The 21,300-nt window shown below is 37.1% G+C and overlaps 1 protein-coding gene across 6 annotated transcripts in view; it reads right to left on the bottom strand.

Annotated features, from left to right (window-relative positions):
• The window catches only part of robo3 (roundabout, axon guidance receptor, homolog 3 (Drosophila)), a 136,553-nt gene that overhangs the window by 11,079 nt on the left and 104,174 nt on the right, over positions 1 to 21,300 (bottom strand). For 4 of the 6 annotated variants that reach the window (XM_026263106.1, XM_026263104.1, XM_026263105.1 and 1 more), the window contains 6 exons: positions 20,667 to 20,678; positions 12,486 to 12,610; positions 8,829 to 9,000; positions 6,619 to 6,824; positions 2,434 to 2,515; positions 1,933 to 2,101 (listed from right to left, as the gene is read on the bottom strand). In XM_026263106.1, the coding sequence (XP_026118891.1) occupies positions 1,933 to 2,101; positions 2,434 to 2,515; positions 6,619 to 6,824; positions 8,829 to 9,000; positions 12,486 to 12,610; positions 20,667 to 20,678 (766 nt within the window). The remainder of the gene's footprint in view (positions 1 to 1,932; positions 2,102 to 2,433; positions 2,516 to 6,618; positions 6,825 to 8,828; positions 9,001 to 12,485; positions 12,611 to 20,666; positions 20,679 to 21,300) is intronic. The other 2 variants (XM_026263108.1, XM_026263107.1) reach the window with 1 other exon arrangement.

Here is a 21,300-nt window from a genome sequence, read left to right as displayed (position 1 = left end):
GTTTGCTGTCTGCCCTCCCTCTAAGGACTGCAGGACCTTGGTTCTGTAATTAGAGGTAGCCCCATTTCAGCCAGCCTACAATAGCTTAAAGAAGTGTCAGTGCGGATTACATTTGAATTCATTAGCATGTCATACTGAGACCCTCAGCTATCAGAGTGAGAATATTTATCAAGCTATGCTTCTATGAACAATCCTCTAGAAGACTGAACAAAACTTAAAACAAGCAAGTGCAAGGATTTTATTATTTTTTTTTTTTTTGGTTGCCCTGGACACCAAATATGATGATCCCTGTATGAGGGGCTCTTTTAGAAAATAAAAAGCTTGTTTTTTTATGTATTACAAACCCATTTATACTGTGTGAGATAGCACTAATTACTAATTATATAATTGGCCTTTTTGATAATATTACAGCAAATCATTACAAAATAAATAATTTCCATGTTTTACTGTCACACTACTTTAAAGCTGAAAGCATTTTTTTTTAACTTATTGTATAAAAGTAAAAACTGAAGCATTTCTTATATATAAATATATCCTATTAGACCTGCCAAGAGAATGAAATAAGCATGGTTAATCGATTGGTCTAGAAAGCAAAATCAAATTCAGAAAATTTGTTAAAAATGACCGAATGAATTGAAATAAACCAGATGAGACTGGTACTGTAGATGCAAGATCCAAAAATTGACCTTCATTAAATAACTGTTAATTATTTTGCTATGACTGTCACACACATTGAATCCCCATTATTGTGCATAGCCGGGTTCAACAAGCACATTTATAAAAACTATGTTGAAATAAAATAATTCTGAAATTGTTATGATGCCAAAACTATGGAAGCCTGTTTCCGCCACTTATTATTATATTTTTAAAGGTAACTGTGACTTTTTATCTCATAATTCTGACTTATTTCTCACAAATGTGAGTTTACATCTAGAAATGTTCTGAATTTTGAGAAATAAACATGCAACTGTGAGTTATAAAGTCAGAATTGCGAGATATAACTGGCAAATTGAGAAAAGTAAAAAAAAGTGATATTTAAACTACAATTCTTAGAAAGTAAGTCAGAATTGCATGAAATGAAAGTTGCAATTCTGAGAAATAAACTCAGAATTGTGAGATATAAACTCTTATATCTAAGAACAATTCTAAGAACATATCAGAATCAGAATTGGACTTTCACAGAACTGCGAAAGCAAAAAAATAAATCAATTCAGATTTACGAGATATAAAATCAGAATTATATCAAAGTCAGGATCATAAGATAAAAACTAGCAATTCACTTTTTTTTTTTTTTAGTGGTGGAAATGGGCTTCCGTAAAAAAACGTTGTGCTCTTAACTGCCCAAAAACGTAGCCTGCCATAAGGAACAACACTGTGTGCTACGCCAATATGCAGAGGTTAGCTAATCAAAACTGAGGCCATTTACATAACAGGCACTGTTGCAGACCTCTTAATAAAAGTGTGGAATGCAGTCAAGTAAAGCTAAATTACTAAACTGCCACAAGAAACCTAAACGTATAGAATTCAGTAATTCATAAAACTATATCCCCTTTAAATAAGCCCTCCAGTCCATGTCTGAAATTCAATTGTAGAACACCAATACAGTTGCTATTAATTTAGATCTCTCTGGCAGTAGGTTGCCGCCTGAGGGGACTGATTCTTGTAGGAGGCAGGATGTGATATGTAAGCACAGGATGTAGCTGCCCTCACATGACTGTGAGGAACAGTAGAGCGGGGGGAAGGGGTCAGGGACGGGGCAGCCATGCGGTGCTATTACCCCGTCTGTCACGGCTGACCAGTGACGACAGTGACAGTGAATTAATAAAAAATGAAGAATAGACCCCTGTAGTGGCCTCTGGCATGAAACAATATTATCTTGGGTAGAAAGGAAAACAAACAGAATGGAGACTCTTACAGAGTACGCCAGCTCACCTGAAAGCCTCGATGATGTAGGAGGTGACCGCCGCTCCGCCTTCATGTGCGTTCGGTTGCCAGGTCAGGGTCACGCTGTTACGGCTCACATCAGTTACTACAGGCTTCTGAGGTGGACCGGGCAGCTGGTAGGGCTCTGAAACCGGGGGTACAGAGAGACCGCCACTCTCTGTAAAGATAAGGTCAGAATATAAGCATGCTGTCTTAATACTGGTTCAAGTTATCATTCTGTGAACTATGGATCTGTTTGCAGAATCTATCAGAAAACTCTTGCTGTTTCCATGTTAGTCTAGATTTATAGGACATAATAACAGAAGACAATATTGAACAGGACAAATCTGATCTTAGGTCAGCGCTACTCTAGTAAATGGATGCATGCATCTACTGAGCAAACTTGCGATGGAAGCGGCTCCCTCAGTTTGAAGATGATATGATGCAGTTTGTCAAGGATAAGGACACATAAAGGTGATGATGGAGCACTTGTGTGTGTGTGTTTTTTACCTTTTACTGTGAGTACACCACTCCAGCTCGTCTCTCCACTCAAACTGGAGGCAACACAGGTGTAGGCCCCGGAGTCCGTTTCCTAGCAACAGCAGGCTCAGGGTCAGCATTTGTATGGATCGACTCAAGCACAATGCATTGCCTCACTCTGCTCGGAGCAGCGTGGAAATCTTGACAAATGAGCACAAATTCCTCGAAATTGCCTATTATTTTGCAGTAATACAGGATCAACAGTTATTTTTTCCTATTACTATTGAAGTAAGAGACAGGAAGAAAATAATGCGCTGTTATTAAACCCAGGGAGCTCGTATGTTGGCATATTTTTTACAGCATCATAGGAATGTACCTAACGCAGAGACAAAATAATTACTCCTATAACAGGCAAACTATAAACAGTATCTTTCACAAAGAATGAAGCCCCGCAGTGCATTGCGACACGTGCATAAAAATACACTCGAGACGGTGGACGAGTTGAGAAAATCTCCTTATTTCTATAACAAATATGTGTAATTCATTCAATACTGAGAAGTATGTAAGAAATAGTTCAGTCTAATTATAGTACAGCGTTTCATTCAATATTTGTGTTCATAATGTATTTATATGCTTAGAGTAGCACATCATTAGTTTGAAACATGCTAACAGCAAATTCCATTGAAATCAATTGTCAGTTTAATAGTCAAACCCCGTTATTACTACACTAATATACACTACCAATTATAAAATCGTTTTTTTAAATATATATATAGTGATTTTTATTTTAATATATCTTAAATATAATTTATTTTCATCATTCATGACTCCAGTCTTTTCTACCAGTGTCACATGACCTTTCAGAAATATTTCTAATATGCTAATCTGGTGCTCAAGAAACATTTTTTATTATCAATGTTGAAAACAGTTGTGTTTTTATAATTCTTTGATGAATAGACAGTTCAAAAGAACAGCATTTATTTGAAATAGAAACGTTATAAATGTCTTTATTTGTGACCTTTTATCAATGTAATGTATTCAAATTAAATAAGAAAAAATAAATCTTACTGACTTCAAACTTTTGAGTGGTCGTGTATGCAATTAACATTAAACAGAAATCAATACGCAACTGTCTGACCCATTAAACACTTTAAAGTAGCAAACCACACTGTACAGTTTAATCAGAGTTTGAGATTGTTTTCATACTAGTGTCTTGGTAAGTTTAAAAAGCTTTCCATTGAGGGAACCCAAGTGAATTTTCATCTGTCAGTTTGATTTAACATATTTGTGTCTATCATCTGAGTTAGCACGGGTGTACTGAATGTGCAGAAAGAAAAAGGAAATACAAAGACAATCTGGTGAGCGGTGGGGAGGGCGAAGGGCATTAAATTTTTACCACTGGGCCAAGGGGAGAAGCCAGGCAGAAATCGCTTACGACAGTGAGAGATGTAGTAAAGCTTTTCTCTTTCTCTCTCTCTCCATGACAGCGATCTAATAGTGCTGACAGCTCAGGGGCACCGATGACACGTCTGAGGACGCACACATACATCCACACACCATGACCTCCAATTGCTGTCGGTTACTTGTGATGTGTCCGTTTCATCTTAATCTCATTTCTACGTGCATGATGCATGTTAGCAAGCATGAATTAAACAGCAGCTGACGTAAACAGCAGATATTTGTAGGAAAGCCAGAAAAAGTCTTGTCTGAAACTGAACCCATGTACTGAAGAGTAGCTTTATATCCTCAGGCAGTACAGGAGTGTGTTGTTGAGAGTGTTATTTTGGTCACTTATAAATCTCTCCTTGGGGAGAGGAGAAGAGGAAACACAAGGTGTACAAACAGTTTTCTCTGTGACCTTTTCCTCTTTTAGTGGATAACCTGATTGGTTAGACCTCTGCTGTGCTGGCTAGTCATTGGTGGAACACTGGAAGAGCTCAAAGAGGTAAGCAACTGGGCATCGACTGATTAATCATAGATGGCAGCTCTGGGCTCAGCGCTAAACACACACTTAAAAATGCATGAGTGGAAAAGGAAATAGGGAGATAAATATTTAGATAATATGCATCCGCTTCCTCTACTTATTTAAAGGGATAGCTCAACTTTTAATTAAACTTCTGACATTGTTTACTCGCCCCCATGTCATTCCAAACCTGAATGACTGTCTTTCTTCTGTGGAACACAAAATATGATATTTTGAAGAACGTGCTGGTTGCTCTTTTCTGTGCAATTACTATGATTTGGAACTGAGGCTTTCAAGTTCAAAAAGAACTCAAAAGAACCATGAATTGTGTTCTATTTCAAGTCACACAACAGACTGAAATAAGTTACCTGATCATTTTTCTCTGAAGTGGGCACTTCAATCAGTTATTTGAGTCAGTTCAACTAGAGAACCAAATATTATTTTGAGTCGGATCTTTGAATGAATAGGATGATTCAATATAAGTTGATTCAATTACACATTTTGTGAATTGTGAACTAAATGATTTGATTCATTGAAAAGATTGGAGTCAAAATAATTATTTGTCATGTATTAGACACCACTACTTTCATGAACTCCTATAAAGGTGACAAGAGCAAATTTTAACTAAAACCCAAATGTATTAAAATGTTTTAAAACAAAGTTGATATAAATATATAAATATTTGAATTAAATATTTTTTTAAAGTAAAAACTGAAGAGAAAAACCCCCCCCCCTAAATACATCAAATCAAATAAAAGCTAATATAAAATATGAATAAATACTAAATAGCATATAAATAATATACATAAAAAAACACTGGCCTGTTCCTCAGACAAAGCTATCATATGGGTTCAGAAGTCTTGAAATATTGTGCAAAAGTAATATGATATGCTTTTGCTTTTGTCATTTTAGACAGTCCCATCTTCATTGACTTTTCATTAAACTAAAAATACTGGCCCAGAATACTCTTCAAAATAAAATCTCCTTTTACAACAAAAAACAGAGGTTTGGAACAATGTGCAGGAGAATAAATAATGAACGAATTTTGGGGTGAACTATTCCAAGCTATTAATTTCTCTCTGTCCAACAGACACACACTCATTCTTTTTCACATTTCTTTTCCCCCACTCCCCTGGCACAGTCGAGAGCCGACAGTTTCTGGCGATTCTCCCGGTATAATGGCACCTTTTCACAGCGCTTTCCCTTACTCTCTCCCTTCCCTCACACACTTGCATGCTACCATCTGTGCAAACCCCAGTCTCCATGCCCCCTTGTGCTCTCCCATCATGCCGGGGTAATCGTGGACTAAAGGGGGCCAACGAAGGCACCAGACCAGACAGGACAGGGCCAACACCAGAGCCAAAGATGCCCATCTGAACAAAGCATGCAACATTTAACAAGCCAAATAAACACAACTCAACACAAAAGCTTAAATTCTCACTGATAAATGAGGCTGCTACTTCAATTCACACAAAATTTTGGCTTGAGCTGTCTGTAAAGACACTGCACTGATTATCAAGGACACGTTTAATGTGATGCAAACATTGCAGAGGGTACAAGGTTGCTGAGAGTAGCACATAAAGATTGCTAGCCTCCCCACCTTTCTATATCCCAGAATGAGCATTTAATTAAGGCATGAGTGACTGTTAATCATTCCCGGGCACAATCAATTAACACATCGGGTCTGTTCACGGCAGTGCCACGACCTCAGGTGAAACCTGCAATCGCACACACCCCAGAGGCCTTGAGGAATGGATTTCATTAGGCTAACACTAACGACGGCACACACTCCCATTACAATCATAATTACCGGTTTTATCGCCGTGCACAACTCTTGCATGAGCGGCTGGGTCACCCCGAAACCGTCCACGGAGCAAGTATTAAAATCGATCTGCTAATTAAGACTGCCTGTTTGCTGTAAACTCGATTGTGCGTTTTATGCCCCCGCCATTGATCGGATAGGGGCAGTGGCATTTTACAGAAATCGTCTGTGTCTAAACGTCACATCAGCGTGTCTGAAAATGCATGACAAGTGGAATATGCTCATATGGAATATTGCATGATAGCATATGGTGTCTGTCAACGAAAAGAGATGCCTGTGATGGGACATGCACTGAAGAGGGCTCGATTTGGGGAGAAAAAATATATATGTTAATATCCCCAGGGTATTAGCATTTTACAAAATAAAAGCCATAGATGCTAAAAAAAAAGACCCTCGTGAGCACACTTGAACACTATCTTGACTGAAGTACCTGCAGGGCTGTGATTTGTAAAGTGCCGTTTTCCATTAGGCTAATGCGCTCGTCGTTGCCCAGGATTCTCTGGCCATCGCGCTCCCATTGGATGCTCGGAAGAGGGTTGCCCATCACGTGGCACTGCAATTGGGCCATAGTGCCCGGTGCGAGTGTCTGGTTGGCTGGTCCTTGGCGGATGATGGGAGGGATCCGGTCGGATGGGGCTAAAGGTGAAGAGAATAAGAGACGCGTGGGCTACAAGAACCATATTTACATGTAACACCTCCATATCTTCCACCTCATTCAAATTATGCACAAGAGATTGTTGAAATAGACACACTGTGGATTATGCTAATTGAGATTCTGAGAGTAGCATGAAGGTAAAATACAATATCATCATGCAATATGACATATAATGACAAAAAAAATACAATTACTAAAAAAAAAAGGTATCAAATGTCCAGTGCTAAATTCATCTGTGCACTGAAACATTCAGCAGAAGGTAAAGTAAATGGGGAATAAAATAACTGGATTTAACTGGCTATTTGTTTCGTACTCTTACAGCCTGCCAAACAAAAAATATCAGTAATTCATCTTATTTTAATCAGATCAATGACACGGGCCTTTGGATGTAATTGATTTGTGGTACAACTATAAACTCTTTTTGAAATGAATGTACTGTGTAAAGTTATTGAATAGTGAAACTAAGCCAAATGCACTTTAACACCTTTTTCAGACAGTGTTGTGTTATAATAAAATTATTCTGTGCTTTTAAGCTTGCTGTACAACATTTATGGGTCAATAACTGGTAAAGATGAATGCACTCTAAAGCTGCACAGTATTAACTACACAAAATTTCCACAAGAAGATTATGTAGTTTTTATGAAATCATCAGTGGATGTGAGATTACACATTGCTACTTGTGAGCTCAGACATACGAACATTTACATAAGATAATTTCCACTCTCTTAGCATATTTATGTGACCATGAACATATACCTCTTACAGAACTGAGTGAAAGAAAATGGCATTTTACTGCACTTTTCTTCAAAAGTGAATTTTCAGACAGGTGAATTTTTCCGAGTTCAAAGGTACACAGCAATATAGCATGTAAAATGCATGATGATACATTTCAACACGGCACTCTAGAATAATTACAGCAGCCTGTGTTCTTCTACAATTTATTCTTCCATTTCCTCTCGTTCAGCTACATCTCTTTCTATAGACCAATGTGATGGCTTAACACGGCTGTGTTTCCATGAATAATTTATTATTTGTTTGACTAGAGCTGCAAAACCTACTGTCTATTGACCAAAGCAAGGAGAAAAGTCCACAGATAAATAATTGACAATTCGGTTACTTTAGCATTCTCATTTGAAAAAACAAGGACCTGGGAAAGGCAACCTGCATCTCTGACATTTTCCCTCCACAGCGGTAAGAAAAGAAAAGACCATGAGGTCAGAGAGACGACGAGGGCTGTATGCTCAAACAAAACAGAGTTTTGTTTCTACACGATGTGAAATTCATAGGCACGAGAACCATCCTTGGGTGCAGTGACCCTGTGCTGCACATACATATGTCCTTCCATTTCAACATGTCTCAGGTAAGTACATTACCGCAAACATCAGTCAGATGATGCCAACATGCCAGGGACGCGATTATATTTTATAAACCTGATTTTTTTAGCAAACCTACAGCAGACTGTGCAGATATTGGAGTCTTGGCGAAGGTTTTTCATGTGACGTGCCTAGACTCAGTTTGGTACACACGCACACACGTGGAGTACACGTAAACAGTTTTATCCTGTTACCGGGGAGCATGAAGGAGGCAGCATATGTTCCCGAGGTTATTTGCATAGCTCAATTGTGCCCTGTCCTTTCTGATTACGTCTCCAGAGCTTCCTGCTGTTCTCTCATTTGCAGAAGCAGAAATTTTAATTTGGGGCGGCTTTGAAGACTTTTTAATTTATTTCGGTTTAGTGCAAAAAGGCTACGGCGGGGCGAAGAGGCAATTTGTTCAAACACAAACAAAAATATTGCTCAAATCTTTGTGATAAGGCCTCACACAAGCAATTCAATTTCATGTACAGTTCTGGACCTTTAATGTAGTTAAATTGATATTAAAATATCAATAAAAGCCAAACGCCGGGGTTTGATGGAGCTGGTGGGGTGTATGAAAGGGCAACTGTATGTGTGTGTGTGTGTGGGTAGTTTGAAATATTTACTCACTGCTTTCCACCTCCAGCAGGGCTTTGGTCAAGATGCTGCCTGCCACACTGATGGCCTGGCAGATGTAGTACCCAGAATCCTCGCTGTGCACATCTGTAATGGTCAGCTCTCCGCTTAACGACACAGAGAAACGGCCTGACTGTGAAGGTGGCTGACTGGGAAACAGCAGGACCTGGTCAAACCACGCAAACACTGTTAAACGCTATTAAAAGACTAAACATGATTAATCACATTTTCAGTTGATGCTTTTTGGCTATCTAGCTCAGATAACTCAGAAATAGCTTAACTCACAAAAGACCATTATAAAACGTATGAATTGCTGTCTTTTTTCCAAAAAAAAAAAAAAAATCACAGTTCCACCTAAATCTAAAATGATTTAAAAAGCAGATGATTCCCCAGCACACATCAGCAGTGACGGGGAATGTTACTTTTAAAAGCAATGTATTACAATATTGCGTTACTCCCTAAAAAAGTAACTAAGTAACTATTTATGGAAAGTAATGTGTTACGTTACTTTTGAGTTACTTTTTGAATCTGGGCAGGGCTTGATTGATTGTTTTTTTTTTATATAAAAAAGTTCTTGTTTTGAATACGTGTCTGTACAGCAGAGGGCGCAGCTCAAACAAATTGCACGAAGAATATGACGCAGGAGAACGTCAACATTCAGCAAAAAAATGAATCCCAAATCTGCCATTTTTGCTTATTAGTATGGTTGAATTAGATCATGGAAGGTCAGTAGCAAAGACATTGGTTAATACAATTTTATTAAATTGGTTAATTTAACATTTAATCATTGCAGGTATGAATAATATTCTTTCCGAGTTTGCATTCGTCTGTTTTTATTCATTTTGAGGAATACTGAATCTGTTTTTGTTAGGGGTGCACCGATCACGATCGGCCGATTGTTAATCTCGTCAGTAAAGCCGGTTCTCTGATCAGCGGTAAATTCCATTAGGTGCATGATTTCACATAGAGCCTGCTAAGCCGTTTAACTGAGAAGCTGCGCAAATCCACGTTCATCATCAGCGTTTATTTGTGAAACTAGTCAGTTAACAAAGGCTCTGTGTAGTAACGACGGCTCTATGTGAAATCACGCACCTGAGGGAATTTACAGCTGATTAGAGAACCGGCTTTACTGACGAGATGCGCATTAAACATCGTTCGATCTCGATCAGTGCACCCCTAGTTTTTGTGCAGTGAGATGATTAAATGCATGTTCATATTTCATCTAGAACTACACTATCATCATGTTCACACACAACGCCTCTGCACTAAACCCTGATTTCTCTCAACATGGCAACACGAGAGCTGTCAGTCAAGTCATGGGCAACAAAGTAACTGGCATTACGTATTTGAAAAATTAACTCCAATATATCCTTCTAAATTAAAAAGTGACTTTTTAGTGATTTAAAATAATCTGATTACTTACTTAAACTCTATATTAATGCATCAATTATAAACAGGCAAGATAATGACTATTATAATTAATAGAAGTACAGTTAATTGATATTAGTGTATATTAATAAAACAAGTTCTTAAAATTTTTAATTTATCATCATATAAAATATTATAAACCAATATGCATTCACTTATCAAATAAGCATTATATTGCTGTTATCTTATAAAAAACAATAACACAGTATAGACTATGTGCAAACATGTTTTTACCATGTTCAACCCCCTTAATCACAATAAAATAATTTTAACATGCAGCCTCTTGTGGCATATTGCTTTTTCAGTTAATGCATGTTGCATTACTGTTTGTGACTGATACAAATTACAAATATATTAAAAAAGATATGGGATAAACGGTCCGCTGATATCATTTATGATTCATCACAATGACTTTGACATGCTTGATTTCCATTTACATCAATAGAACATTGCTGTGCATTCATGGTGATACTTGGGTATAAATTTGGCTGACCGCTGAGATTCACGGCCGAACAATAGCTGCGTTATCTCATCTGGTGTTTTAGAGAGGGGGGTTAAGGAAAATGGCAGATACACAAAAGACAAGGCGAAAGGATTTTAAAGCGTCTTTCTCCCTTAGCATGAGGCTGCAACACTGACAGCTGCCCTATTGTTCCTATTTGGCCGTGTGTGTGTCACTGTTTCATTTTTGGGGATAATCCAGTGACCTGCTCACCCCAACCCTCTGGCTCAGACCGGACTCACCCTCATCCTCAGCTCTGTTCTATATCTACTGACCTCAAAGATCGGCCACACATACACACACAGAAAAAGCAAGAATAGATGAGAGATTAACTGGAGAAGAGTTCATGGCCCGACGTACAGCGGATATTTGATCACCTCTGGTCTATGACACACTCTGCTCGACAAAAAAAGAAGGATGAAGGGATCTAAGAAAGGATGGAGGGAGGGATATGGGAACTGGCTTCCTTCCTCCAAGTGCTTCCTCCGAGAACAACCAGAGGCTTATATCTTCATTTCTTCTGCTGTACTTTATTAATAGAGACATGAGCGTGTTATCTAGCTGGGCCCAGGGACATGTTCTATCCTCCTCTGACCCAATGAGGAGACATGAACGTGAACAAGCTCCTGCAGAAATCCCAGAGTTCCTTCTACCCCGGTGAATGGCCTGTCACCAGTATCCAAACTGGCTGCAAGGCATCCTCTCTCTATTTCTTTCTCTTTGTCTCTTTGACTCTGAAACTCCTCGAACGGATAAAAAAATGTAATAAAAAAAAAACTGTAGTTCTTCTTGCTTCTTATAATCATGAAAACCAAACATAAAATGCTCAGCTCAAATTTAATTAAAAACAAGAATTATTTTTAAATACTAGTTTTACACTGATAAAGGTCACTAGTTAATAATAATAATAATAATATATTAATTTATTTATGTATGAAACACATTATTTGTTTATGATTTTAAACACACACAACACTGATTTGATTTTAGAGAACCTGTTTTGCATGATCAGCTGTCAAATACATTACATGTATTGTCACATGTAATCATAAGTTTGCTGTCATGTCAGACACACATTATTACAAGTGACAACACATATGATTCAAAAACAGACAGCAGCACAATTTGTTTTCAGAGCAAAGGTGCTTCTATAGAAACTCATCCTCCAGGTGAGATCAGCTAGATGATGAAAAATAAATCCATCAGATTCCCAGCCTATATGGGCACTAGACTTGCCTTCCCACTCACAATCTCAGAAGTGTCACTCTTAGATCCACAGTGTGCTAACATCTTGCATGATAATACATATCGAGTGAAGAATTTGGTCACTCTGGTCACACTTTAAAAATGTACTTGCATTATATAATTCAAAAAATGAAGATGTATTTTGTATAACTGATGTCAAGATCATTCATTTTCTTTATACTATCTACTGTTTCTATAAGTTTAGTATTTTAATTTAAATAGAGTGGCTTAAGAATTTTCAATCTGCAAGAATTTTTGCTTTTAATTCTCACACTAAGAAAATCGGTAAGAAATTCAGTTTTCAAATCCTTTCAAAACTGTACTTTGTTTTTTACTACCGTACTTGGTCACTGCCCTAGAGTTCGACCCTTTCTTTAAGCAAGCACAATGAAAGTATCCGCCACATACCTTGATGTGTTTTGACACTGACACCGTAAGGTTTCCCTGGCGTGCATCTGTTTGCTGTTTTCTCTTACCTGACTGCCTTCTTTCTGCCAGAACACAGCAGGAGGGGGATTTCCCTTCGTTCCACAAAGAAAGGTGACAGTACGGCCTTGGGCAGAGATCTGATCCCGCGGACGCACCACAATCTGAGGAGGAACTGAAGAGGAGAAAAAAAAAACTTATGAAGCTGCAGATCCACACACAACAAATCAAGGCCCCTATAGAGTCTATATGAGCTTCTGGAATGTTCTGCAATCTATACACCTCCTCCAAGGTGAGACAATCCTACAGTTAGACAGTGGCAGATTTGTTTAGTCTAAACTTGAGTCTCCCAAGGAGCTGAACTGCGTGTGTGTTAGTACTGCTGGTGGCATGCAGTAAAGCTGTCATAGCTGATATTGTACCATTCTGGTACCAGTTCTACACAAGATAAGGTTAGTGTAGGGTGTCATTACTATGAAAACAGCACTCTGAGCTATAAATTCTGTTTAAACTGAGTTAAAGGTCATATAGTAACCCTAGCTGGATATATGTAACAAAATCAACACAGACACTTTTACCCATAAACAGTTAGGATTTGCTCTGAAAATCCTGACCAAAACTAATCAAGATCATATTTCAGGAATGTTTTGACACAAAGCAGGGCTTTTGAGAACTCAAGTAGGGTTATTACCAAATACACATAATAACTGAAGGCAGAGGTTTCAGTTCTGGTCTTTCTGAGCGGAGAGAGATGGATATAAAGAGCTTAATTATTATGGAAACCTTTTCTTCTCTGCGCTTGCAGAGTTACTTTAAAGCGCATGATAGCACATCTGATGCAGTGCTGAAGAGCCCTTATCTTGTGGGGGATATGCAGGCATATCAAGAGCAAATATACATTTATATTTGAGTAATTTAGCCTCTCTTGCCTAATGTACATTTTCCACTAATGAGTGTCTGGATATAAATGAGGACCTTTCAAACTCCCAAGAGCATCATTGGGTGGCCACTGGGTGCATCTCATCTATCTCTCGGCGGATCCATTCTTCCATCTCGTTCACTTTCTCTCTCTCAATCTCTTTGATGAGACCTTGTTGGCTTTCTTTCTGCCGTGGCTACTTGGATCTTGCCTTTAGTGTGAGTTTGATCAATGGTTCTTTGTGATGGATGCTAATCTGCTGGTCTTATCTGCCCTGCAGCAAACATTCTAACATTACAAGGCCTTGAACAGTTTCAATTAGATTTTTTTGTGAATTAAATCACTTAAATCCTGTAAAAATGTATAAAAATTGTAGCCATTTGTTAAAACGCTGGTTGAGACTGGTCGAGGTAGTTTCATTCTGAATATGTTTTTATTAGGGCTGCCCTCGACAAAACATTTTTCTGGTCGACTAGTAGTCATTCATTTTAAGCATTAGTCGACTATTAGTCACACTTTTATTAATAAACCAAATAAATCATAATAAGGAGTCTTTAATTGCCTACATAGCCTAATAAGTGCTCAAGCACATGAAAAAAAAAAACTTGCAACAGCGCACCGGCAAATATAATAATTATGAATGTGTTAGAAAAAAACAGCAAGTACACTGCATTAAAGTTTGAATAATTTACTGTTACACAAGTGCTTTCTGTTTTCGAAAACGAAGTCGTCTTGTCGGCTCGTTATCTCCGCAGTATACGTATATGCATGTTTCATTCGGATTACATAATCAGAGAATATTTGTTTTCTATTTGAATTGGTTCATTTAAAAGTTTCATTCTGCATAGATATATTTTTCATGTCTCCAATAATGCAAGAATACAGAGTTTTGAAGTGATGTGCTCAAGTTCAAAGACCGAGACAGCAGAAAATGCATCATGTTTGCTTTTATTATTTTACAAAAGCACAATGATTAATTGTTATTCTGAGTGCACACATATAAACCTAGAGTCGTTGCAGATACAAAAGATGCATTACTGTTATCTGTATGACCGAAAATTTACTAAGTATTTTAAAAAGGAAATAATCGCACCGTCGCCTCCATCTATCATTCAGTAGCCCAAGCATGTAACTATTCAGCTTCCACACTCCTCAAAAACAATTGTCCTGCACACCTTTTTCTAGGCTAACATTAGACTGAGTTTGCATGTAAAGTTGCTACTACATATATATTTCAGATGATAAGCCATATTTGAGGTTGATGAATGTTAGGTGAACATATGGATGTCCTGCCCAATTTACTATATTGCCACATAGACCAGCCTTTAATGATTTGTCCGCCACGCACTGCGTGATTTCCTCACTTGGTGTGGAATTTTTTTTTTTTGCTGCGACTAAAGACTAATGAATTTTGGCTAACGGTTAGTTGACTATTGGGGGCAGCCCTAGTTTTTATACACAAGAAACGTGCCTGAATGAGGTCAGATAAACTCAAAAGAGTTAAGACTTACTTGATTATTTGAGTAAGTCGATCAGTTGTACTCAAAAATATGTGGATGGATGGACGGACGGATGGATTGGGTGGGTGGGGTTGTTAGTATGGATGGGTGTTCAGAAAATTCTACTTCCCATCATTTCAATTCTGACTCAACTTCCTGTCAGTTGGGGCCAATTCAATTTAAATTCTTACTCATGAATTGAAAGGGAGCCAATTCTTCCATCATGAATTGCATCCAAGCCTGATAGGTCTTTTACAGGAACAAATTCCCATATTATTAGAGGATGCTGCATGATAGACAGGTTTTGGAATTTTAGCATCGAGGGTGGAATATAAACTAAACTGATGATCGGCCTTCGGTTGTCTGAGCTCAGCTGGGCTGATGGGTATTGATTATTTCCGTACTATTGCCCTTTATCAGGCGCCTGTGAATGTGCAACGCTGTCACCTTTAACCTTCACTGGCTAATTGATTTCTCATCCACCTTCCCACTCCTGTGCAATTTTTTTTGTTTAGCATTTCACACACGATTAGAGTGACACTTCGGCTCTGACAACACACATTTATACTGAGGAAGGTCTTTCTCCTTTAGCTCACCTTAAATTTCCCACTAATTCATCAAGCCGAAGGGCTGACAGCATTTGCACCCTCCCTACTGATGCACCTAACAAACTGCACTCTATTTGTCTCACGATCTACCACAATAACTCTTATTTCACCCCACCAATGGCTTAGTCTCTCCTTTTTCTATTTCCTGTTTTCTCTTTCATTACAAAATTAAGAAACAATCCAAAAGAAGCAATCTGCATCAACACAGCTGTCTCAGATAAATTTTTCCAATTGGCTCCCTGCCTGCCTGCTGGCTTTTCCTCGTAGACTCTGGCGTTGAGCGTAGGCTGCATCACAGCTTGGAGGCGACAGGCATGTTCAAACAGAACAAGGCCCAATAGGGAGCCTGGCCACAGGGGTCACTGAGGTCATTGTCCAGAGGTCAAGCAAGAGCCATATCGCTGACCCTGGAGGTCAAATCTGAAACACATCCCCTGTCTCGATAATTTGGGACACTAGTCTAGAGAGAGCTCAGAGCAAACTGGAGCGGTAATGATACCAATTTCCTATCCCCCCTGCTTTACTGACTGTATTTCTCACCTGGGCTGATGCAAGGACTGAAATATTGACTTAATGCTATGTAATACTACAAATCTCATGAGCCTTCTATCTGAATATACAAAAATGACTATATATGAATATATATGGCGAAAATGAGATGTTACTGAAACACACACTGTCTCAAGAGATTTCACTCTAAAAATATGTAGCAACAAGAAGCGAATGCGACTAACAGAATGTGCCTTGGGCTGTGATAAATAATTAACAGTTAAAACAACATTACAGAAACAGCATGGAGTTTTGAGAGAATGGAGGTGTCAGATGCATGCTAATGTGGTATTACATGGAGAAGATTTAGGGAAAGGGTTTAAAATGTACATAATACCTCTACCAGCACCAAACAGACCTCGCTGTTCGAAGACAAATCAAATGGATGACAGTGCAAGCTCTTTGAAATATGGGCCAAATAAATCAAATCAATTCAGATAAAGTAATATAATTAAAAATAATAACTTTGCAAAGTATATATATATATATATATATATATATGTGTGTGTGTGTGTGTGTGTGTGTGTGTGTGTGTGTGTGTGTGTGTGTGTGCAAGATTTACACTATAATATGTATGTATATAATATGAATAAAATTGATGATGATTACTAATAACACCAATGCTACTACTACTACTACTAAAATAACAGAAGTACCATATTTTCAGTAAAAAAAAAATTATTGATACTTTCAAGTTCTAAATAAAATACATACTTTAAGGGCACAATAAATTGATCAAAATGTAATAAATAAATAAATGTTAACTGAATAATAGTAATTAAACTGGTTGTTGTTAATATTTTTCCAGATAAGAATTCATAGACAACTGTAACTTGATAATACAAACAATAACATACTGTAAAAAATATTTACTACACATACAATAACAACTACAACAACAACAATAATAATAATTGTATATTTTCGACTGCATTTTATTATTAAATTATTATCAGGGATAAACATGCATTTATCTTGTATAGTTAGCTATGGAGGGGCAAAAAAAACATAACTACTTAGCAATAAATCAACTAAAACTATTCCAAGTTATAGATAGAATGCCATCTGTTAAGATATCTATAAGTCTTTCTGCACATCTCTTCCTGGAAGTATCACAGATGGTGTATTTGACGGAAGAGCAGTAGACAAGGGCTGTGAAGGTGCCAGGCTGGCTGGCTGGGCTAGTGACAGGTCAAAAGTGTCACGCACTCACATAGGCTAAACAAAAGTGCTGAAGCTAAAAATTATTCATGGAACTTAGTTTCTTCCAATGACGGCCCACAACACACACAAGGATCCAACACCTTCACGCTCCCTCTGGGAGAGTTAGTGGTTAGTGAATACACAGGCACAAACTCGTATGCAGATTCACCGCCAACAAAATGTGTCTTCAGACATCGTGTCTATCCCCACAGGGACTCGCCATGACAGGCAGTTGTCAGCGTCGAACATTGATGCGGATAGAAAGTGTGGAAGGGCTATGCTTCACTGCTCAGCGCCGCAATTAAAAACCCCTACATGCAATTAATACAGTCTTTAGAGTGTAACCGATTAAACGCTTTACAGCATTGCAGGTTATCTACACCAATACAGGGAATATGTTTACAATGCCTAGCTGAGCAGCCGTCTCTGTCCAGCAATACCTGCCAAATTCATAAGCTGTATATTTACTGCATAATCAAAATGAGTGCGCCATCTGCATAAATGCGGTTTCTCGGAGAGCTTGTGCTTTTTTTAAATACTCCCCCATGAGGATACAGTAATATGCATGGGCTAAGATCAGTCCTGTCAGAGTTTGGAATAGGGCCTACTTTTTTTAGGACAGCTTAAAATGAGCACAGTTGGAGAAGCACCTCAGTGCATCGGGATTCATCTGGTGTAAATCGCTGCTACATGGCTTTATTTCATAATCATTGTCTAAGCTCTTAGACATGCAAATGAAGAGGGCAGTTGAGGAAACTTGCTGTGGATTATCTCACGACGCTGTGTGAATGATGAAACGAATCAGTCATCTTTAGTGGAAAGAAGACAGAATCTCTTTCCGTTTCTCCCTCACACAAAGTCTGACTAATCTAACCCGGTGTGTATTAAACTTCTGGCTTTTCCACTGAATACGGAATGTTCTGACACACTTATCTGGCTTAGAAGTCTAAAACTTTAATTTTATAACTATGTTGCAAACCCCAAAAATTTCACAATCTACATAGGCACCTACTTTTAAGAATGTGTGGAAAACACAAGTTGATTTCAAAAGAGTTATTAGCATGTTACTAACAACTTGAGTCTCTTATAAGCATACAGAAATTACACAAATATTAAATATTGTATTTTTCAATTAGATGACCTGTTTTATTGATATTTTTCATTACTGAATAAAATACATTTGAATTGTATTTGTAATGTGTACTTTTGTACACTACTGTTCAAAATGTTATAATTATTATTAATTTTTTTTTAAGCAAGGACATAAAACACTGTTTATTTATATAATTTAATATGATAAAAGAACAGCAGTTATTATATATATATATATATATATATATATATATATATATATATATATATATATATATATGCTGTTTTTATTATATAAATTCTATAAATCAATAAATTAATGTTTATTAAAATTATTAAACAGCATTTTTCAATATTTTTCAGCACTTATTAAAATAAGATACATTTCATGAGCAGCAAAACGGCATCGTAGAATGATTACTGATGGATTATGTGACACTGATGCTGAAAATTCTGCATTTCAAAACAAAATAATAAATTGCATTGTAAAATATTTTGAAATCGAAAACACCAACTGAAATTGTAACAATAGTTCACAGAATTACTGTTTTAACTCACTAAAAAATGCAGTATTGGTGAGCATTGAAGACATGAGAGATGAACAAAATCAGGATTTCTTAAAAAGCTGCTTCCTACTTATGTGAAAGAACAAAATCACAATTAGATTGGTTTAATAAATCCACTGTTTTCCCTATAGAACAATGAAATTAAATGCAGATCATATTGAGATATTTGCATAAATCTCCAGCATTTTGGATTTATAAAAGATTATTACATTTTAACATGGAAATAACTGAGATTTGCCTTGAGCTGTTTATAACAAACCTGTGAGCAATACAATCTTCCTTTAGGTAATATTTGCAAAAGCTTTGACACTGCCTTCTGTGCCTAAAAATGTTGCCTAGGCAGCTAACTAGGTTTTGGATTTTCATTGTCAAGCTAAAAAAAAATATATATATATATATATATACTACAAAAACAGTTTGAGTAGCTCTGAAAGTACTTTTCCCAAACTTTCAATTAAATGTAACTCATCCAAGACGCAAATAACAAAAAAAAAAAGAAAAGCACCAAAGACCCAAGTCGGGTTGTATGAAAACTACCACCCTGCAGGGAATGGTTTCTTTTTACCCCTTAAAAAGGAGCAGTACGCCCTTGCTTGCCTCTGAAACCATGTTCTTTCTTTCATTCTGCCTGTCTGTCGGTCTGTCTGGCTAACACAGACATGCTCCGTCAGCATCAGATATAGTTGTTTCCAGTTGTGAAAAAGCAGTGTTTTTTTGTGACAGAAATGGAAATGACTTCTCGGTCACATGTACTCCTTATTGTACTTTAAGTTAAATACAGTTCTCACAAAAAAAAAAGAAAAAAAAAAGCAAGTGGTATAAAATTTGAATCCTAAAAAAAAGTGTATTTATTTAATTCTATTTATGAAAACTTTCAAGGGTAAAACGTTTGGAGGCTTGGTGACTCCACAAAGCTTCAAAGCCAAACCCAAGAGGTTTCTGCTGACAATACGGAGTTGTTCTAGCTAACTGAATTGACCACACTGCACAAAGTAAAAAATCAGTTCCAGATCCCTCTGATCTTCTAGAACTCACATCCACTGATGCATTATGGGCACTGCAGGGGTACTGGTCAAGCTTTGGAGCAGAGGAGCTCTCTTTCAGTGTCTCTGTAATTTGATCATGTTTTTCTCATAGTCTGGAGTGAAAGGACAGAGGTCACTCCTGCACAGCGCTAGATAATGACCTTTTGTAACTCTCCTCAGTTAAGAACTTCCAGAGCAGTCAAAACCCAGTCACATTTCCAAAGCCTCTGAAGTCTCAAATACCTGCGTTTTCTGTGATTTTAACAGTGGAAACCAGTGTTACTGCTCTGAATATCTGAATTAATGAGCTGGAATAGAATAGAGACTCATTATTTCTGTGTGTAGAAGGGACAGTTCAACCAAAAATAAGAATTCTGTCATCATTACAAACCTGTATTACTTTCTTTTGCAAAAAAAAAAAAAAATATATATATATATATATATTTTTTTTTTTACAAATTTCTCTGTGCTTTTTTTGTACATACAATAAAAGTCAGTGGGGTTTCGTTGATTTTCACTGAATGGACAAAATCAGATTCTTCAGAATACCTTCTTTTGTGTTTTGCAGAAGAAAGATAAAACATGACACGAGGGTGAATAAATGACAATTTTCATATTTGTGAACTGTCCCTTTAAGTGGGCAAAAAATGACAAGCAAATAGACAAGAGATGAATGCAGGATCTTAACCTTGTCCCAACCAATCACAGCCTCAGAAACATGTGAAGCACAAGCACACGCATGCAGAGGAATGAAATGGAATGGTACTTACGAGATGGGCCCACTATAATGGAGGTGAGGATGAAGAGAGAGACAAAAAAAATGATTTGTGTTGAAAGTTGGATTTTGTATTTAGAACATGAATGAAAAAAAAACAAATAGTCTGAGTGATTAATGAAAAACAAGTGGGATGAAACCACAATGGGTCGGCAGTAACAGGAAAAGCAGATGAGGAGGAAGTGATGAGCGAAACTCTAAATTATGTTTTCTTCATGTCATGTTGGAATTACCATAATTACAAGATGACTCTGAGCTGTTGACATCACTGGAATTGCAAAAATGTGTTTCTATGACAACACCCATAACACCAAAAAAGATGCACATGCATTTTTTGGTTCATAGCATATCTAATACTTACTATAAACATTTAAATACATTTGTAATAAATATCTATCTATCATATATATATATATATATATATATATATATATATATATATATATATATATATATATATATATATATATATATATATATATATATATATATATATATATATATATATATATATATATATATATATATATATATGACCTGGCCTCCACAGTCACCAGACCTGAACCCAATGGAGATGGTTTAGGGGTGAGCTGGACCGCAGACAGACGCAAAAGAGCCAACAAGTGCTA

This window comes from Carassius auratus, unplaced genomic scaffold (genome assembly GCF_003368295.1).
Source record: "Carassius auratus strain Wakin unplaced genomic scaffold, ASM336829v1 scaf_tig00216425, whole genome shotgun sequence".
NCBI classification, from domain to species: Eukaryota; Metazoa; Chordata; class Actinopteri; order Cypriniformes; family Cyprinidae; genus Carassius; species Carassius auratus.
The sequence above is the reverse complement of the archived record's forward strand: the minus strand, read 5'-3'. Positions and strand labels throughout refer to the sequence as shown.